Raw genomic sequence first — 16,758 nt, 5'->3', positions numbered from 1 at the left:
TTAACCACCGACATGTGGACTGCATCTAATCAGAGGAAGGGATTTTTGGCTTTGACAGCTCATTTCATAGATGATAATTGGACTTTACAAAGTCGTATTTTGAGGTATACTTTCTGTTTGTCACTCAAATATACACTATTTTTCATATTTTTTTATGTTTTTAATTGAACAGATACTTAAATATCTACACTATTTTTTTGCATTATATAGATTTGCTTATATTCGCTCTCCCCATACTTTAGAAGTCCTTGCTAATGTGATAGTTAAGTCTATGATGGATTGGAATATTAATAGAAATATATCTACCATTACTGTTGATAATTGCTCTACTAATGATTCGCTTATAAACAATGTGTTGCATAAACTTGATCATTCTACACTTACGTTAGGAGGGTCTTTATTTCATATGCGTTGTGCTGCTCATATTTTGAATTTAGTTATCCAAGACGGTTTGGATGTCATTGCACCTAGTGTTGAGAAAATTCGTGAAAGTGTTGCATATTGGAGAGCATTACCTAAAAGAGAGCAAAAGTTTGATGATGTGGCACGGCTAGTAGTACACAATATAAATATTAAAAAATTGGTGCTTGATTGTAAAACCCGTTGGAACTCAACATATTTGATGCTCATAACTGCTATATCTTTTAAAGATGTGTTTGCTCGTCTGAGATTTCGTGATTCATCTTACAAATGTTTTCCAACAGAGGAGGAGTGGTTGTTAGCAGAAGAAGTATCTCAAATATTGAAAGTTTTTTATTCTGTGACTGAAATATTTTCTGGAAGAAAGTATCCCACAACAAATATTTTTTTCCTAAGGTTTGTGAAATTAAAGATTCATTGTTAAAGTGGGTCACATCTCCTAATAAGGTTATTTCTTCTATGGTTGAACGAATGCTTTCCAAATTTGAGAAATATTGGTCTAATATTCATGGAATTATGGGAATAGCTACTATTTTAGATCCAAGATATAAGTCAAAGTTGGTGGAGTATTGTTTCAAAAGAACACAGGGAGAGATTGACTTTAAAGAACCTCTTAGAAGGATTCAAAAAATGTGTTATGATTTGCTTGAGGAATACACAGATAATAATGGTCATGCTAGTGTTGAAAAAAGATCAATGGAGACTATATTGCATACAAGTATAGATAATTTTTTGGATAATTTTGATAAAGAAGTAGCACTTGAGTGTGACATTAGTATTGATCTGAAGACCGAGCTAGATCATTATTTAGAAGATAAAGTGTTGCCGAGAAATGTGGATTTTGACATATAGGAGTGGTGGAAGACCAATGAAACCAAATATCCCACTTTGATGAGGCTAGCACGAGATATACTTGCCATTCCAATATCGACTGTGGCTTCAGAATTTGCATTTAGCACAAGTGGTAGATTGGTGAGTTCTCATCGAAGCAGGCTTCATCCGAAAACCATAGAAACATTAATGTGTGTTCAAAGTTAGTTATTAAATGAGAAACAAGGTAATATAAATTGGTGTATGTTTAGTTTGATGATCTACTATTTGGTGTTTGATGTTGTTAGTGATATGGGAAGTAGTACATGTGTGATATTTGGATTTGTAGTTGGTGATCCGATTATAGACTTGTTGTTGGGGATCTTACGGTTGAGTGAGCCTGTTGTCCTTGGTGTTACCATTTAGGTTTACAGTGCCCTAAATGTTTTTATGGACATGATGTATTTGGTATTCCTAGAGTATTTGGATCAGTTTTCATTATCTTCATTGACGATGCTTTGATCTATTCCCGATCCGAGGTGGGCTACGCACACTATCTTCGCATAGTTCTAGAGATGTTTCGACGGGGACATCTATATGTGAAGTTCAGTAGTATGTATTTTGATTGTCTACTATGAGTAGTAGTCGTAGTCTATACATGAGACTCTCAGTTTTCTTAGTTTTGTTGGATATTATCGGAGTTTGATTGAGGATTTCTCCAGCATTATGCAGTTGACCGGACTATCTAGGAAGGGTGTAATTTATTTGGATGGAGGCATACAAGATCAGTTTCAGGAGTTGAAACGAGAAGCTGTTAATTGCACTTGTCTTAGTTTTACTTTCTAGTGTAGATGGATTTGTACTCTAAATAGATGTATTGTACCTGGAGTTTGGTACAGTTCCCATGTAGCATGACCAAAACAGTCTCATGTTAGTATATCGAATTATCGTGTGATGGGAATGAGATTCTTTGATTTTCATGGGAGATTATATGTGTTTCTGAGTCACTTCTTATCCGGGAGAAGTTACTACAGGAAACACCTTGATCTGGATTTGTGGTATATCCGAGTGACATCCGATATATAGAGACTTGGAGAGTTCATATTGGTGGAACGACATGAGGAAGGACATCACGGATTTTATAGCTTGATGTCTAGTATGTCAGCCAGTGGAGGTTGAACATCGGAGATCAGTAGGATTGTTTTAGTAGATTCGTATTTTGGAGTGGAGTTGGGTGCATGTTTTGACAGATTTTGTTGTGGGATTATCCAGGGCATGGAGAGGATATGATGGTTTGGGTAATCATTGTCAGGTGATGACTTTGCTCCCTAGCTATCGATTTGTAGGACGAATTCTTTTGTATTGAGTAGTAGGATTATACTGTAGAGAGATTACAGGATCTTATGGTATATCTCTGAGTATTGTATTGGATGGAGATCCACGATTTTTCATTTTGGTTTTGACCGAGATTTCAGCAGACTTTGGATTCGGAGTTTCGCTTTAGTATATATTTTCACCCTCGGATTGATGGATAGTTTAAGCGCTTTTATACAGATGCTGGAGGATCTACTGACAGTGGATTATGGATTTCAGAGGTAGTTTCTTTATCCACAGTTGGCTAAGTAGCAGTGTGGCAGTAGCAAAAGCAGGGTAAGCTCATAGCTTACAGAGTCATCGCTATTCACTTGGAGGTGGATTGTCACGGTTGGAGATATGTTCATGATTTTGGATGGAGTGGTATATGAGTAGGTTGCTTAATTATTACTTTGGATGAGGATCTCTGAGTTGAGTAGAAATTTGGTGACCAAATTTTTATTAGTGGGGGAGAATGTAAGATACCGTAAAATTAAATAATAAATATTATTGGACGAAAAATCTTATTAGATATTTTAGAAATTTTTCGGGATTTAAACGGAGTCTGGATGACTCATTTTGAGGGGATGAATCAGTGGGACTAGTTGGATGTCGGTTTGGAATACCCAATTAAAGTGGGATTGGATTGAGGAATTAACTTAGGTTTTAATTACCTAAACCAAAGTTATATATATTAATTAAACCTAATTAACATCTCTTCTATCGATCCTTTCCCCATATTCTTCCCCGATCCCGATCCCAAAACCTTTCCTTGCGCGCCCGATGCTTTGCCCTCTTCTCCCGATTCTTTCTTGTCGCCGATTGCCATCATCGACTCCGGGAGCCGCCGATCATCTTCTCCTCTTCGTCGGTGCATCCCCATCGCCGATCTCCAGCAAGATCGCCTCGACCGGCCGGATTCTCTCCTCATCTCTTGCACGATCTTGCCCTCTTTTGATCTAGTCGCTGCCGCCCAGATGTCGCTGATCCCCAAAGCCACCCATGCCAGACGTGATCGCGAGAGGGGAGAAGTCCAGTCCTTGGCCGATCCATCGCCTCGGTCGCCATCCATCCACTTTCGAGCGCCGCTGAAGCTGCCTTGCCGTCAGGTGATGCTACACAGGGGGGGGCTAGGGCATACTCTCCCTCTCACTGGCGGATCAGAGCAGAGTAGAGGTGGTTGCCATCAGGGAAGTTCATCGCCTTCTCTCCACCAAATTATGGTTCTCACAGACTTGGGGTAAGGTATTGGAATCCTTAGAGCAGTTTATAACAGATTTGTTGTAATCTGATTTCCATTTTGGTATTAGAACGTGGAGATTTGATGCTTGGTGGTTTCGATAGTGAATCCCTCCAGCCATGTTTCATCAGCTGCCACCTTGTATTTGGGTAAGTGGTTGGATGTTTAGATGTGATTAGGTGGATGATTTAATTAAATAAGTTTGGGTTAATGCATGAGATAAATTATTAACTATGGTGGTAAATAATTGCTCGTGTGTTAGGACATTTGTTTGCGGGCAGCAGTTCTACATAGCTTTGGCCACCATTTCTGACAGCAAGATCTTTAGGCGTGAGTTAGCACGGGAGCAACCAGATCAAGGTAAGCTAAGTATGGAGTTTTGGTTGCATTTATGTGATAGATGGGTGAATAAGGATTTATATCATATTATGTTGGGGATTAATGAGATTAGTTAACTATCATATTAGGGTTGAGTTAGCTATTTGGTTCATGATGGATTTACCTAATTAGTTCATACTTGACTAGTTATATCATACACTATGTGATTGCAGGACTTGGGTTCGGGATGAGCGTCTCGACGTGAGACTACTTGACACGATCTACATATAAAGGCGGGTATTTCTTCCTTGGTCTCTATGTAGTTTTCCTTTGAGCTTAGTGCATGGTTTTTATGTGATGGATTAGGCTACTTTACCTTATATCATGTTCATTTGTTACTTTCCTGCTTGATACTTATGCTTGATTTTTGAGATTTCTAGTTATATCATATACAGTCTCTACTCTTGATATCTACTCTGCTATGTTCACACGTGTAGAGTATGTATTATAGGGATTGTCGGATTGTTTGTATTATCATGCTGATTGTGCATATGACGTGGATTGTACGTAGGTTGATATGTGTCATAGAAGTCTCTTAGATGATTGTCCTTTTGTTTGTCATGTACACATTTGCCCTGTGTGATGATTGGAGGAGTTGAGTTAGTTGTATATTTGTTGTATATACACGTGTTTGATGTGTTGTACTGGAGGATACATGTTGATTGTACCTATGTTCTGTGTATATGTGTTTAGGGAGATTATTGGAGATTTTTGGTTGATTATACATGTGTGGTTGTGTACATGTGTTTGGTGGGATATAGGAGGTATCATGACGATTATACCCGTGTTGTGGGGCACTTAGGTGGAGTTAGAGTTTGCATGGATGATGACGGTGTTTGTATCATGATTATATATACATATCATATCATCATTCATTGCATATTGATGACTATCGTCTCCCTTGTGGTTGAGAGGGTTGTCAGTCTTTTATAGCTTTCCATTCGGCCACTGATGGAGAGTGGTAGCTAGGAGTGGAGCTAGTCCTGTCACGCTTACTCAGCTGCTCAGTGTTCTGTCAGCCTCGATCACTCTGGAGTAGTGAGTCTTGAGGGTACAATAGTCAGAGGGCTAGAGATGTGAGTGGTCAAGGACCCTTTGCTATGTAGTTAGATAACTACTTAGCTGACCGTCCGCTTCGGCCACCTATAGCGGTGCATGTACTGGAGGACGCAAGCCTCTCGGCCATACAGGGGTCGTGGTGTCTAGAGAGGTGGCGGGGGTGACCATGGAGCATGCATACACATTTTTGCATATGATGCGCGGTGCATCTGAGGAGATATATTTGCATACATGCCTAATAGATACTAGTTGCATGTGATTGTGAGATGTTGCACTTGTTTGAGATATGATTATTGCATATGATTGTCATGCTATATACATGTCATTTATTTTACATGTATATGTAGTTTTATTTATATTGCACAGGTATCATGAGTGGGTTTGTTCCATATTCGGTGAGTTTACTGATTATTATACCTTGTGTCGTTTCCAGATTGGGTATGTGTTTATCATTTTGTCAGTTGTAGTATCTGCAGTTTTTGTATGTCAGCTATGATCGTTATACCATGTGAGATAGACTGGTACCGGTAGTTGTGTTTATTGGATATGTTAGTATGATCATGTTCTTTATTCTCTACTGAGACTGTATACTTTTGATCTCCATGTTATTTATGGTCCATGCACTATCTTGTCTATTATCCGCTGAGTTACCTATACTCACCACCGCATGTATACCTTTATGTTTTCAGGTAGCAAGTAGATGTCGCTTGGAGTATCTTGTCTGTCGGGTTCTACGTCACATCCGAAGATCACTTCAGGTTTTCGTTTATGTTTTACTTGTATTCGGTATTTGGTGTATTTGGTGTTTTGATTCTATTTGTGTTGTTGTGGTTGTTGTATAAAGCCTAGCCGGTTAGCAGTGTGTTGATTTGTTTTGTTTGGGCTTTTCGTTGTCGGTTTTCTGCTGTGTTGGTTTTTTGTACAGCCGAGTGGGATGTTTAATATATATATATATATAACTGCGTGACTTTGTTTATTCTTGTTCAACCGAGTGGGATGATTATTTAACTGAGTGGTTGTGTATATATTCCAGCCGTATGTGGCTGATATATTTTGTTTGTATGTATGTCTCAGATTATCATTCGTACAGGGGAGATGCTGTCGGATTTTTGTCTGGCAGGGACTCCTCTGGGGGCATGGCAAACCTCCCTTACCACTAGGGCTTTGTTGGTCTTTTGACAGTGAGTTTATATTTGATGTTAAATTTATCAATATTTTATGGATATGTATGAATATCTAACCCTTGTGATGATGAATCAGGCATGGTTTTTGGATATGTTCAAATTCAAAAATCATACAAAATTGAAGGAGCATGAATAAATAAGTGGAGGAATATTCCTTCACATATTAGTAATGTGAGGGATTTGTTGAATTAAGTCTCATATGAAAAGGTAAATTTTGAATATTGTCACTTAAGTTAGGTTAATATACTTTTTTTAACATGTGTTTTAATAATTTGATAGGTTATGATTGACCTAATCCTTACTCAATATGATAAATCATTGGTTGAGAACCTTGATGGCTTAATGACATTCCACGTCCAATGGAGACATCACAATTTGAAGGCAACCAAGCAAGAAGCCAAAGTAAGGAATGTTGTAACACTATTATTCATGCAAACCAAATTAACGAGCTAACAATGGATAACATGCATTTGAATGATAGGGTGAAAGAATTACTTGAAATAATAGAAAGTAAGGCATGCAATCTCAATCAAGTGATCATATAGATGATCTTCAATGTGTAGTAGCTTTTGGAACAAGAAGTAGGAGAGGATGTGACAGAAGTCACTATGATTATAGGGATATTTCAATTGATAGTCCATTGTTGCTCCAGATTTTACCTAAGAGGTAGTGGAGAAATATACAAATATGCGAGCCTGTGGAGAACGTTTCAACATAAGTAGAGGGTAAAAAATTTATAAAAGAACCTGATATTGTAGAGAAGGGGAAAGGAAAATTTGATATTGATGATATGGAAGAAGAAAGAGACATTGACACATTAATGGAAAGCAATTTTGAAGAAGAGGCAAAGAAGGATGCAACTAGGATTGCCCAACTTAACAAAATGAGGAAACAAGCCATTGCAGTAAGTCTATTTACATATAAATAGTATTTTGTTTGATTTAATTCATTAATTAAATGTATTTTATGTTTATGGGCATAGTTTATGAAGATGCAATTTAAGACTTAGAAGAAGAAAAAATAAGACGAAGATATGACCTACTTGTTAAAACACTTGGAGAACCTAAACTATATGAAATACATAGTTGATTTAATTAACAGATAAGTCAAGATAATAATATGCTTCTCTAATTTAGATAATGATATAGTTCTCTAATTTAATTTTATGATTTATAGTCATTGATTTACATTACAGGTTGACAAATGAATTAGTTTGGGAGGAACCACACTTTGGTTTAAATGTGTATTCCTTCTTATCTGGTGTGAAGGAGAGATTTTGACAAAGGGGAGGTAATTGACATATATTATAAAAATTATAATTTTTGTAATTGTATCAATTTTGAGGGATAAGTTATGTAAAATATCGGATTAAATATCCATAGTGTTGTAAGCAAAAAGTTGGGTAGTGAATGTATAGGTATAATTACGTAGTGTTGTTAGTTTTATATTTTTGTATGTAGTATTTGTTGTTTAATACAGTGGTATGTATGATATGAGAAGTGTATATTAAATTGTCACAGGAATAACAATACTATTGTGTAATGAACTAAAAATCACAATATCCAAATTGCCATGCTGGTGCTGATTGGTGAAAAGAGACATAACTTATACTTCACACCATATCTCTCTTCTGAAAACTCAAAACTTGGTAACGGTTGGGATTTTTTAGACATCCAAATAGGCTAGGTCTAACACTGGAGGTAATATTATTTATTACCTCTAATCATTTTATAGTTTTTAAAAATTAATTAGTAAGAATAAAATAAAAAGACTTATTCTATCCATAAATTATAAATATAGAAATTATTATATGTTGAAACTAATTAACTGTTCACTTATTCGTTTGATGACAAAAGAGGCTGAGCTAATTCTAGGGATGTCGGATGACATCACTCTTTAGTGCTTCTTCCGCCTCCACTTCTACTTCATCTGCATTGCTCGGGGCATTTGCAAGGAGGTGGAAGCTCGAACTCGACTCGTCGTCCTTTTATCTCTTCTATAAGGCTACCGGCCTTGTGCACCTTGTTGTCGCGTTGCTCCTTCAAAGAAAGTTCTTGTCCCTCACTGACAAGTGGCATCTAGCCTTTTTCAAGCCAACCACAAGCGCTTGTGTGATGAGGCATGTTCATAATAAATATCGTGGATGGTCAAATCATGGTCAACAAATGAGCTAACATGCGCTCTTTGAATATCGTTGGTGAGGAGGATGAGGAGGACCTATAAAGCACTTCAACAAAGAGTTAGAATGGCATCGGGGAAGGATCCCAACATGTCTCTCCGACACTCGAGTTAGGATTTGCTTGAGATATGAAACTAGAGGAGGAAGAAGCAGGAGAAAGAGGGAGCTATGGAGTTGAAGAGAGTTTAGAATCCTTTGCACTTACCTTCTCTAGAGTTTATATAACTTGAAGAGCATCTCCATGTCAAATGTTGCATTTTCATTCATCATCCTTGTATGAGCTAGTGAATGAATCCGATCTGTCAGTCATTAATTGCTTCTCCATTTATCAAGCACTACATTTTTGAAGTAGGATAACCAGGAAATCAGATCTAATGAAGATAAAACTGCTTCTCTATTCATTGTCGTTGTCCGTGTCTCTCTGAGAAATAGTCTCATTATTGAGGTGGTTATGCTGCTTCGTTATCTACATGCGCCCTACTGTTTTCAGTGGGCCAATATAGGGGTGTGGGCCTGATCCGAGGATGAGAAAATGAGATCAATGTTGAGTGACCTTGAGGATAAATGAAGTCGGCAATTGAAGCCAAAACCAGGAGGATGTCGGGATTTGGAGCCGATGTCGGCGATTGAGACTTAGGCGTGAATGATGTCGGTGATTAAGGTTGAGATAGGGAGGATGTCGACGACCGAGGCCGAGTACGGAGGATGTCGGCGACCGAGGTAGAGTTGGGGGAGATATCGGGATCTGAGGCCAAGACTAGAATGATGTTGAGATTTGAAGCTAAGATCGAGACTATGCCGTCGAATGAAGACAAGCCACAGGCGATGTCGGTGATTGAGACTGATTCATGGAGATTGTCAGGATATGAGGCTGAGATAGGGGAGATGTCGATGACTAAATCCAAGTCTTAGTAGTTGTTTTGTCTCCAAGCAAATTTTATTCCTTGGGATAGATTCCTTTCAGGTCATGTTTAACCCACCTTGACTTTGATTGGCAAGCCAGTACTACTTTTAATCATATGAGATATGTGGGGAGGTATAGGAATATTCTGCTAGATCAAGGCAGTTGATAGTCGACTGCCCCCACACCATGTTGGCCTGTCGCCGTCTGTTGTGGTCGTTGGGCGAGAGCTGGTGCTAATCGATGAGTGGGATGTGTTCGCCTTTTGCCTCATTGGCCAGTTCAAAATCTATGATCTAATCATTAACAATTGACAGCGAGGGATGCCGATGTCGCCCTCCTTCTGGTTTTCCTACCTTTGCGCCGTCTAACCACAGAGCGTGTTCATGTCTGGCAGGAGGGGCGTAATGAATAAGAATATATTGTCAGCGCTGGCCTATAACACAGTGACCGACGCGTGAGTGAAGTACGAGATAGCGGCCCAGTCCACATCATCGCTGCCAACAAGGAGAGAAGGATGTACTTGTGGTGCGAGAGAGATACGGGCGAGAAAGTAGCGAGCCGATGGTCAGATCTTAGGATAGTTAGTGGACGACTTCTCTAAATATTTTCAATCTTTCTTTGTCTTCTAATTTTAAGAATACAGGAGGTGTTTCAGACACTATATCTAGTTTTTTTATTATTTAAAAAATATTGTTCTAATATTTTTTTTGTCATTTGATTTTACATTTTGATTCTTTAAATTGAGAATTTATATACAAATGCACAAAATTATCAATAAGTAAATAAATAAGTAATTTTAATTAAAATTTAACGTGACAAAAAGTGTTATAATTTAATACTAGAAAATATAATAGGTAATTAATTATGACAGTAATTTAGGTTATTAGGCTCGACAGAGAATGGTTGGTAGCCCATTTAATTGTTGTGTCATGCTGATGACTCATAGTATGGGCATTTGGTTTAGTGAACTTATCTTAAAAAAATTTTAAAAAAGAAAAATATTTTTTAAAAAAAATATATTAATTATTTTTTGAAACCATGATTAAATCGAGCCAGAGATGATATTTAAAAATCATAGATTGAATTTTATGTAACGTTTGATATCATAATAAACAACCACAAATCAATTGGTTCAATTTTAAAATGCTTAAATAGCAGGTAGATGCAGCCCTTGAAGAAAACTCTTGATCATCTCCAGAGCTCGAGCTGGCTGATAACTTGGAACTTCATGTCCGGCTCCTCGAACAGTGGTAAATGTCAAATTGTTATCATACACCATAGTATATCCCCCAACCTACATATTCATAATAAAAATCATCAAAATTAATGTCATTTGTTCTACTAATCATCACCATCATTAGAGCAACGAAGGGTATCATAGAGGAAAACTTGCCATCAATGTAAACATTTTCAATAACTTGTAGATTTGAGGATAATTAACTATATATCTTATGAAAAGATTTAAAACGACACAATTGTTTACCTCACTGTTAAGCATCCAAGCTCTCCATGGAGCCTTCACTTTAAGCTTTAGCTTCTTGAGAGAGTATCTTGTGGAAGTAACAGGAACTACTCCATCAAAGTCACCACTACACAAACCCAAGCAACACTTAGTTAGGGACAAAAATTGATCGAAAACCCCTTCACTCGCAATCTAATGAATGGTATCTTTGTCATATGACATATGTTATGCAGAAATCTTAAAGTTATCATACTTGCAAAATTGATATATCTATATATGTTATTTTTATTTATACGATGTGTATAAGGACCACAAAATTTATACACCTATCTAAATGAAACTATTGAAATGGAAAGCTGATTCACACCCTATGATATGATGAAGACATCTAATGATTTTTTTACCTGTATTTTAAAACTCTAATCCCATTAGATAATAATTCGTGAATAATTGGTAACATTGTGGGAGGCTGATCTGACCAACTAGGTATCACTTGGCTGCATGGAGACAAATATAAATAAATGAGTTGAATTTTCATTATTTTGTTTAAAATAAAAATAAAATTATCAAATGGCGTATTCTATGTATGAGATATGTATATACCTACAACCAGACCATGTGTAATTGAGCTTTGTGATATTGGCATGTAGAGCTTTCTGTACCTCAAGATTGTTAAGGTATGCCTCCACGTAATTAGAAGTACAAGGATCAAAATTCTCAATCTGCATTAGAATTTAAGTATAACATTGCAATATGTTAGTTAGTTCTATTCACAATTGATATGATTGAGTGAAAATTCTCAATCTGCATCAGAATTTAAGTATGGCATTTCAATCTGGGCAAATTCCAATCCAACAAGACTGCGATGAACTTCGATTCTTGAGTTAATAGGTCGAATCGATTCAATCTAAATTGGCTCTAAGAATACCAGGAAAATGGGGATAATTAAATGTAAAGATATTCAAAAGAGACAAACCGAGGGCGATTTTGGAGTCAGCGTCACGCCCGACGAGAAGCATAGCGGCGCGTATATGTTGTAGACGTCCAACTCCTCCACGGCAAGGTTGGCCTCGTCGATTGCCCTGTCGCACTCTGGAGCCGTCCACGGGGCGTCCGACGAGAAATTGCAGAACTTATGGATCGTGCGGATGGTCTCATCGGCGATTAACGCGTGCGTCCAGAAGTAGTCAAACGTCCCCTTGCTATCCGTCTCCTTGTTGATCACCGCGTTCCCGATCTAGGTCATTCGAAATCAATTTGAAATCGATCGAGATCCATCTTTCCCAATTTAATTTGCAATAAAAAGGAGAAGGGGTCAGTCGGACTGATTGATTTCGAGATTCATTGCTTACCGCGATGCCTTTGAGGTTGATGAGGCGATCTTTGTTGTTGAGTATGGCGTGGGCGAGCTGGGGGACGTAGTGACCGGCGTAGCTCTCGCCGGTGATGAAGAAGTCCCTCCCCTTATACTCCGGGAACCGCTCGAACCAATTGATGAGGAAAACCAGCGCGTCGGTTGCCGTCCTACGGTCTCCACTCCTGGCGTAGTTCGACGTGGTGTTGGAGTAGGAGAAGCCGACACCGGCGGGGCTCTCTAGGAACAAGACGTTCGCCACTGCATTGCATAATGCACGTCAGTCGTTCGATGTAATGCCAAAGCAGAAACCTTTTTTCACTCTACTCCCTAAGCTCTAGGAAATAACATATATATATATATATATATATATATAATCCTAACCTTCGTTCCAAGCGTAGGGATTCCTGTACAGAGTTTTTCCGTCGCTCATGACCCGAAACGGCCCAAGCTCCTCCATGGCGCCGTACCCCAGTGACGAACACCCCGGCCCTGCACCCGCCCACGCCACAGCAATCACCACTCTATTGATCGAAAAGCAACGTCATTTTCTACTATTTCCGTACCTCCATTGAGCCAGAGCACAATAGGCTTCGACCCGCTGTTCTCGGCAGCCTCGGCAAAGTAGTAAAACAGAGCCCATTCGTTGGCTCTGTCGACTGTGACATACCCAGCGTACTGATCGAAATTCACCCCTTCTGGCTGGCCAGGCAACCGAACAACCTTGTCCCCCTCCTTCAGCCTGCTATTGTCGTAGACCTTCGACTTCATGCCGGATACCGAAAGAAGAATGCTCGCCCATGAAGAAGAAGAAGAAGATGAAGAAGAAGACCTCCCTGCTCCGTTGTTAAAGTAGAACTTGTTCAGCGCATCTCTCTGCCTCACCGCGCCGGAAGCCACGCAGTGTAAGAAACAGAGGAGGAGGAGGAAGAGACAACTGAAACTTGGCTTCATTGTTTGATTGGGAATGAGGAATGGAATGGAATAGAATCTTATTTATGGGATGAATCATTGGATAATTATGGGATGAATCTTATTTATGGGATTGATTCTTGTTGTAGCCAGCGGAGATTGATGTGTTTGCTTTGTTTGGCAATGGACTCTGTAAAAGGAGAACGAATGATTAATTTTGAATAAACATTTTCAAAATTAAAAGAATTTTAAAAAATATTCCACTGTTTTTTCAATATTTATACAATGAAATAACGTATGGTAAATAGTAATTAAAAGATCTTAGAGTGGAAACATGCATAATTAATAATGAGTTTCCATGTATATTCATATTTTATTTAAATCTAATTTATTTTTTCCTTAATTTTTATCAACTTTTACTACTCACTGGATTATTCAATCATTTATCATAATAATTAAATCTAATTAATTTTAGCTCTTCCTGTGAATCACATATATAATGATCTAATTAGTTTTAGCTTGATTATTAACTAATTAAATTAAGTGAGGTTAAATTAATAATGAATTTTAATTTTATTTAGTTAAGGTTAAATTATTTGATTTTAAATTTGATTTCGAATTAACTAAAATGTTAAGTTAAGTATGGATTAACTGGTTATGGATTAATTAAGATTAGATGTATTAGTTCAAGATTAATTAAGTGTAAGTCAGAATTATTTAAATTAGAGTAAATTAGTAATTAAGTTTAAGATTTACAATTATTACTCAAATTTTGGTATATTTAGTGTAATTATGAACTGTTTAATTGAATTTGCGGTTAATTTATCAAGTTTGATTTGAATTAATATTCTTAGTTAAATTAAGATTTATTCATTAATTAAGTATGAATTAAATTGTTTAGTTAACTTTAAATTAAATTGAAATTTGAATTAATTGATTTAAATTAATTATGGATTAGGTTAAATTAAACTTATATTAATCAGATTAATTAAGGTTTATTACATTGATTAATAATTAAGTTTTTAGGTTTTAAAGAAAATAAAAATCTTTTAATTAATTGAATTAATTGTTGAAGTTTTAATTAAATTGATTAAGATTACTTAAGTTTTAATAGTGTTAAATTTATTTAAGTTATAGTTAAGTTAATTTAAGGTTGACAATTAAGGTTTAATTTTGGAGTCATTTAGGTGTGTTTAAGTTAGGATTATGTTAGGTTTAAGTTAAAAATTAAAATTATGAATTTAGTTTTAATTGGATTTAATTAGATAAAATTCAAATTAAGTCAAATTTTGAATTAGTTAATTTAGTTAGTTAGTTTAGGATTAATTAAGTTGATTATGTTTTTAGGTTATAAAGAAAATTAAATACTTTTAATTAATTGAATTAATTGTTTAAGTTTTAATTAAATTTATTAAGATTAGGTTTAAATTTAAATCTTACATCCATCTCATCCGTTTCTAGCTTTTCAAACAAATAACCTTATATATTCTATGAGATGATTATTAATTTTATTTTTGTACATTTAATTTGAATTTTAAGGATTGATTGACATTTAAGTCAGATTTAAATTTAACAATTTGTTAGTTAAGTGCATATTTCCAAATAAGATTCTATGTTGTGGCGATGCACAAGGGACTTCTTGAGTATCGAAGCAACGACCACTTCTAAATAAAGTCTTTTAAAGAAATTAGACACTTAACTTTTCTCTTGAGAAACTTTGATATAACTAGTCTAGGATTTGATGAGGTAGCTTCGGTTAGTTTCACTCAGTTAAGTAGACCAAGTAGGGTTCTTCTTATCCCACTTGACTCTCTAAACCAAGCTTTGCCGACGTATTATCATCTCGTCCCACCCTGATACCAAGTTCAGCAAGTATCAATCAAATCTAAGTATTTATCTAACCGTTTTAAATTTAACAAAAAAATAAGCATGCAAAGAAAGTTGCAAATCAAACAAACATGCAAATTTATCTAAACAAAACAATGTTTCTATTGGCTCTCCCAGATCATAATCTCGATAAGATCTATCTAGGTAATGTATTTGACCCTTGGGGATCTAATATTGCTTTTGTTTAACTTGATTAATGAAGTTTGATTTATGGTTCATGCTTGGACTTGGTTTCTAGTATTCCGATTCATAATTGACAATTGATAGGTATGATTTAAGTCAAGTTTTAACTTTGTATCCTAGCTTGGATCGATTGTATACAAAGTTTTTTTTCCAAGTATCATATCAAGATTTTTGAAACCCAAATTGAACCATTCTAATGATTCTTTAAGTTCTTTGATTTGACCTTTCAGAGTGAAATTTTCTTCCTCAAATTGATGGACTTGAGTTGAAGTTCCACTTTGAACTTGGTCAATCAAAGAACTTGGGTTAGTCTCCATTTTAAGGACTTTTACCTCCTTTTGGAGTGACTTGACCCAGACATTGGACTTGACTAGCTTGCGCATCAAGTAGTGAATCATGTCATACAATTTTTTTACTAAGGAAGAATGTACCTTGTTGTTTGGTTCGTCTTAAATGGATAAGGATCTGTGGCTTGTTTCGAAGTCAACTTCAAATTCAGATCCAGACACAGGCTCGAGCTCGGTCTCGGCCACTTGTTCTCGCGCTGGTAGTGCCAAAAAGCTTGCTTGAGCTTGTTCTACCACATCTGACTCTTCCAACGACTCAGACCATGTTCCATTTAAGACCTTTCTTCTTCTTTGTTTTATTTGGTTTCCTTTATGTTCATACTGTTGGAACCCTAAGGTTGTTTTGATGTGATCAACAAGTTAAGTTAGATCCTGTGGTGTTTTAACCTTGTGTCTAAGTGTATAGGAGCTTAGGAGCACAAGGGGTCGAGCAAAAGATGCAACTAGCGAGGACTGCACGGGAGAGAGCTGACGGGCTCGGTGCATCCGAAGGATGAGGTGCTACGGAAAAGTACGCGGGCGGACGAGAAGGAGGCGTGTGGCATTTCCGAGGGACGAGAAGCCGGAGCGAAAGGTTGCTCGAGAAGGTCGGAAGTTGGGTTCGGGTGAGCCCTATTCCGGATGGCCGAGATCACCCAAGCAAGAGGAGCCAGAGCGGAAGATCCGGACCGAGACAAGCTGAACTAGAGCAGAGGGCCCGGACTGAAAAAGTCAACATTGTTGACTTTCTTGGTCCGGGCACTCGGAACCTTTCCGGGCTCCCGGACCTCGATTTTATCTAGATCGCGGTCAAATGTGATTTATGCGAAAGGGATACAGTTTTATTCCCTTCCTAGGTGCCTAGGACCCTCTAGGCGCCCTGACCAAGGCTATAAATACAACCTTGGTCCAGAAGCTTTTATAACAACAAGTAATTCTTGCATTCAACACTTGTGTGCTTCCTTGTTAGTTTAGCTTCTTTCTTTTTGTGCTTTCACTGCTGTAAGAGGCTTCTCCACCTGAAGGAGATCTTTTAGTGTGTGATTCATTCCTTGGATTAACAACCTCCCCGATTATAACCAAGTCAAGTCTGTGAGCCTCTTCTTT

General features: G+C 37.2%; 1 protein-coding gene across 1 annotated transcript; it reads right to left on the bottom strand.

The window, feature by feature from the left end:
- Window positions 1–10,674: 10,674 nt before the first annotated feature.
- LOC122011110 (serine carboxypeptidase II-3-like) lies at window positions 10,675–13,297 on the bottom strand. The gene is made up of 8 exons (XM_042567540.1): window positions 12,910–13,297; window positions 12,728–12,835; window positions 12,342–12,604; window positions 11,966–12,226; window positions 11,593–11,711; window positions 11,394–11,486; window positions 11,011–11,116; window positions 10,675–10,821 (listed from the first exon to the last, which is right to left on the bottom strand). Exons 1-8 carry the CDS (start codon window positions 13,295–13,297, stop codon window positions 10,675–10,677), a joined length of 1,485 nt encoding a protein of 494 aa, XP_042423474.1.
- Window positions 13,298–16,758: the final 3,461 nt, after the last annotated feature.

This window comes from Zingiber officinale, chromosome 8A (genome assembly GCF_018446385.1).
Source record: "Zingiber officinale cultivar Zhangliang chromosome 8A, Zo_v1.1, whole genome shotgun sequence".
Lineage (NCBI taxonomy): Eukaryota > Viridiplantae > Streptophyta > Magnoliopsida > Zingiberales > Zingiberaceae > Zingiber > Zingiber officinale.
The sequence above is the reverse complement of the archived record's forward strand: the minus strand, read 5'-3'. Positions and strand labels throughout refer to the sequence as shown.

What these genes read in the sequence shown, in the direction of transcription:
- LOC122011110 (XM_042567540.1), bottom strand. Translation starts at nt 13,297, where the DNA reads ATGAAGCCAAGTTTCAGTTGTCTCTTCCTCCTCCTCCTCTGTTTCTTA. An exon ending in TGTGCTCTGGCTCAATGGAG is followed by an intron (nt 12,836 to 12,909) that starts GTACGGAAATAG and finishes GGGCGGGTGCAG; the next exon opens with GGCCGGGGTGTTCGTCACTG. An exon ending in TACACATGGTCTGGTTGTAG is followed by an intron (nt 11,487 to 11,592) that starts GTATATACATAT and finishes GTCTCCATGCAG; the next exon opens with CCAAGTGATACCTAGTTGGT.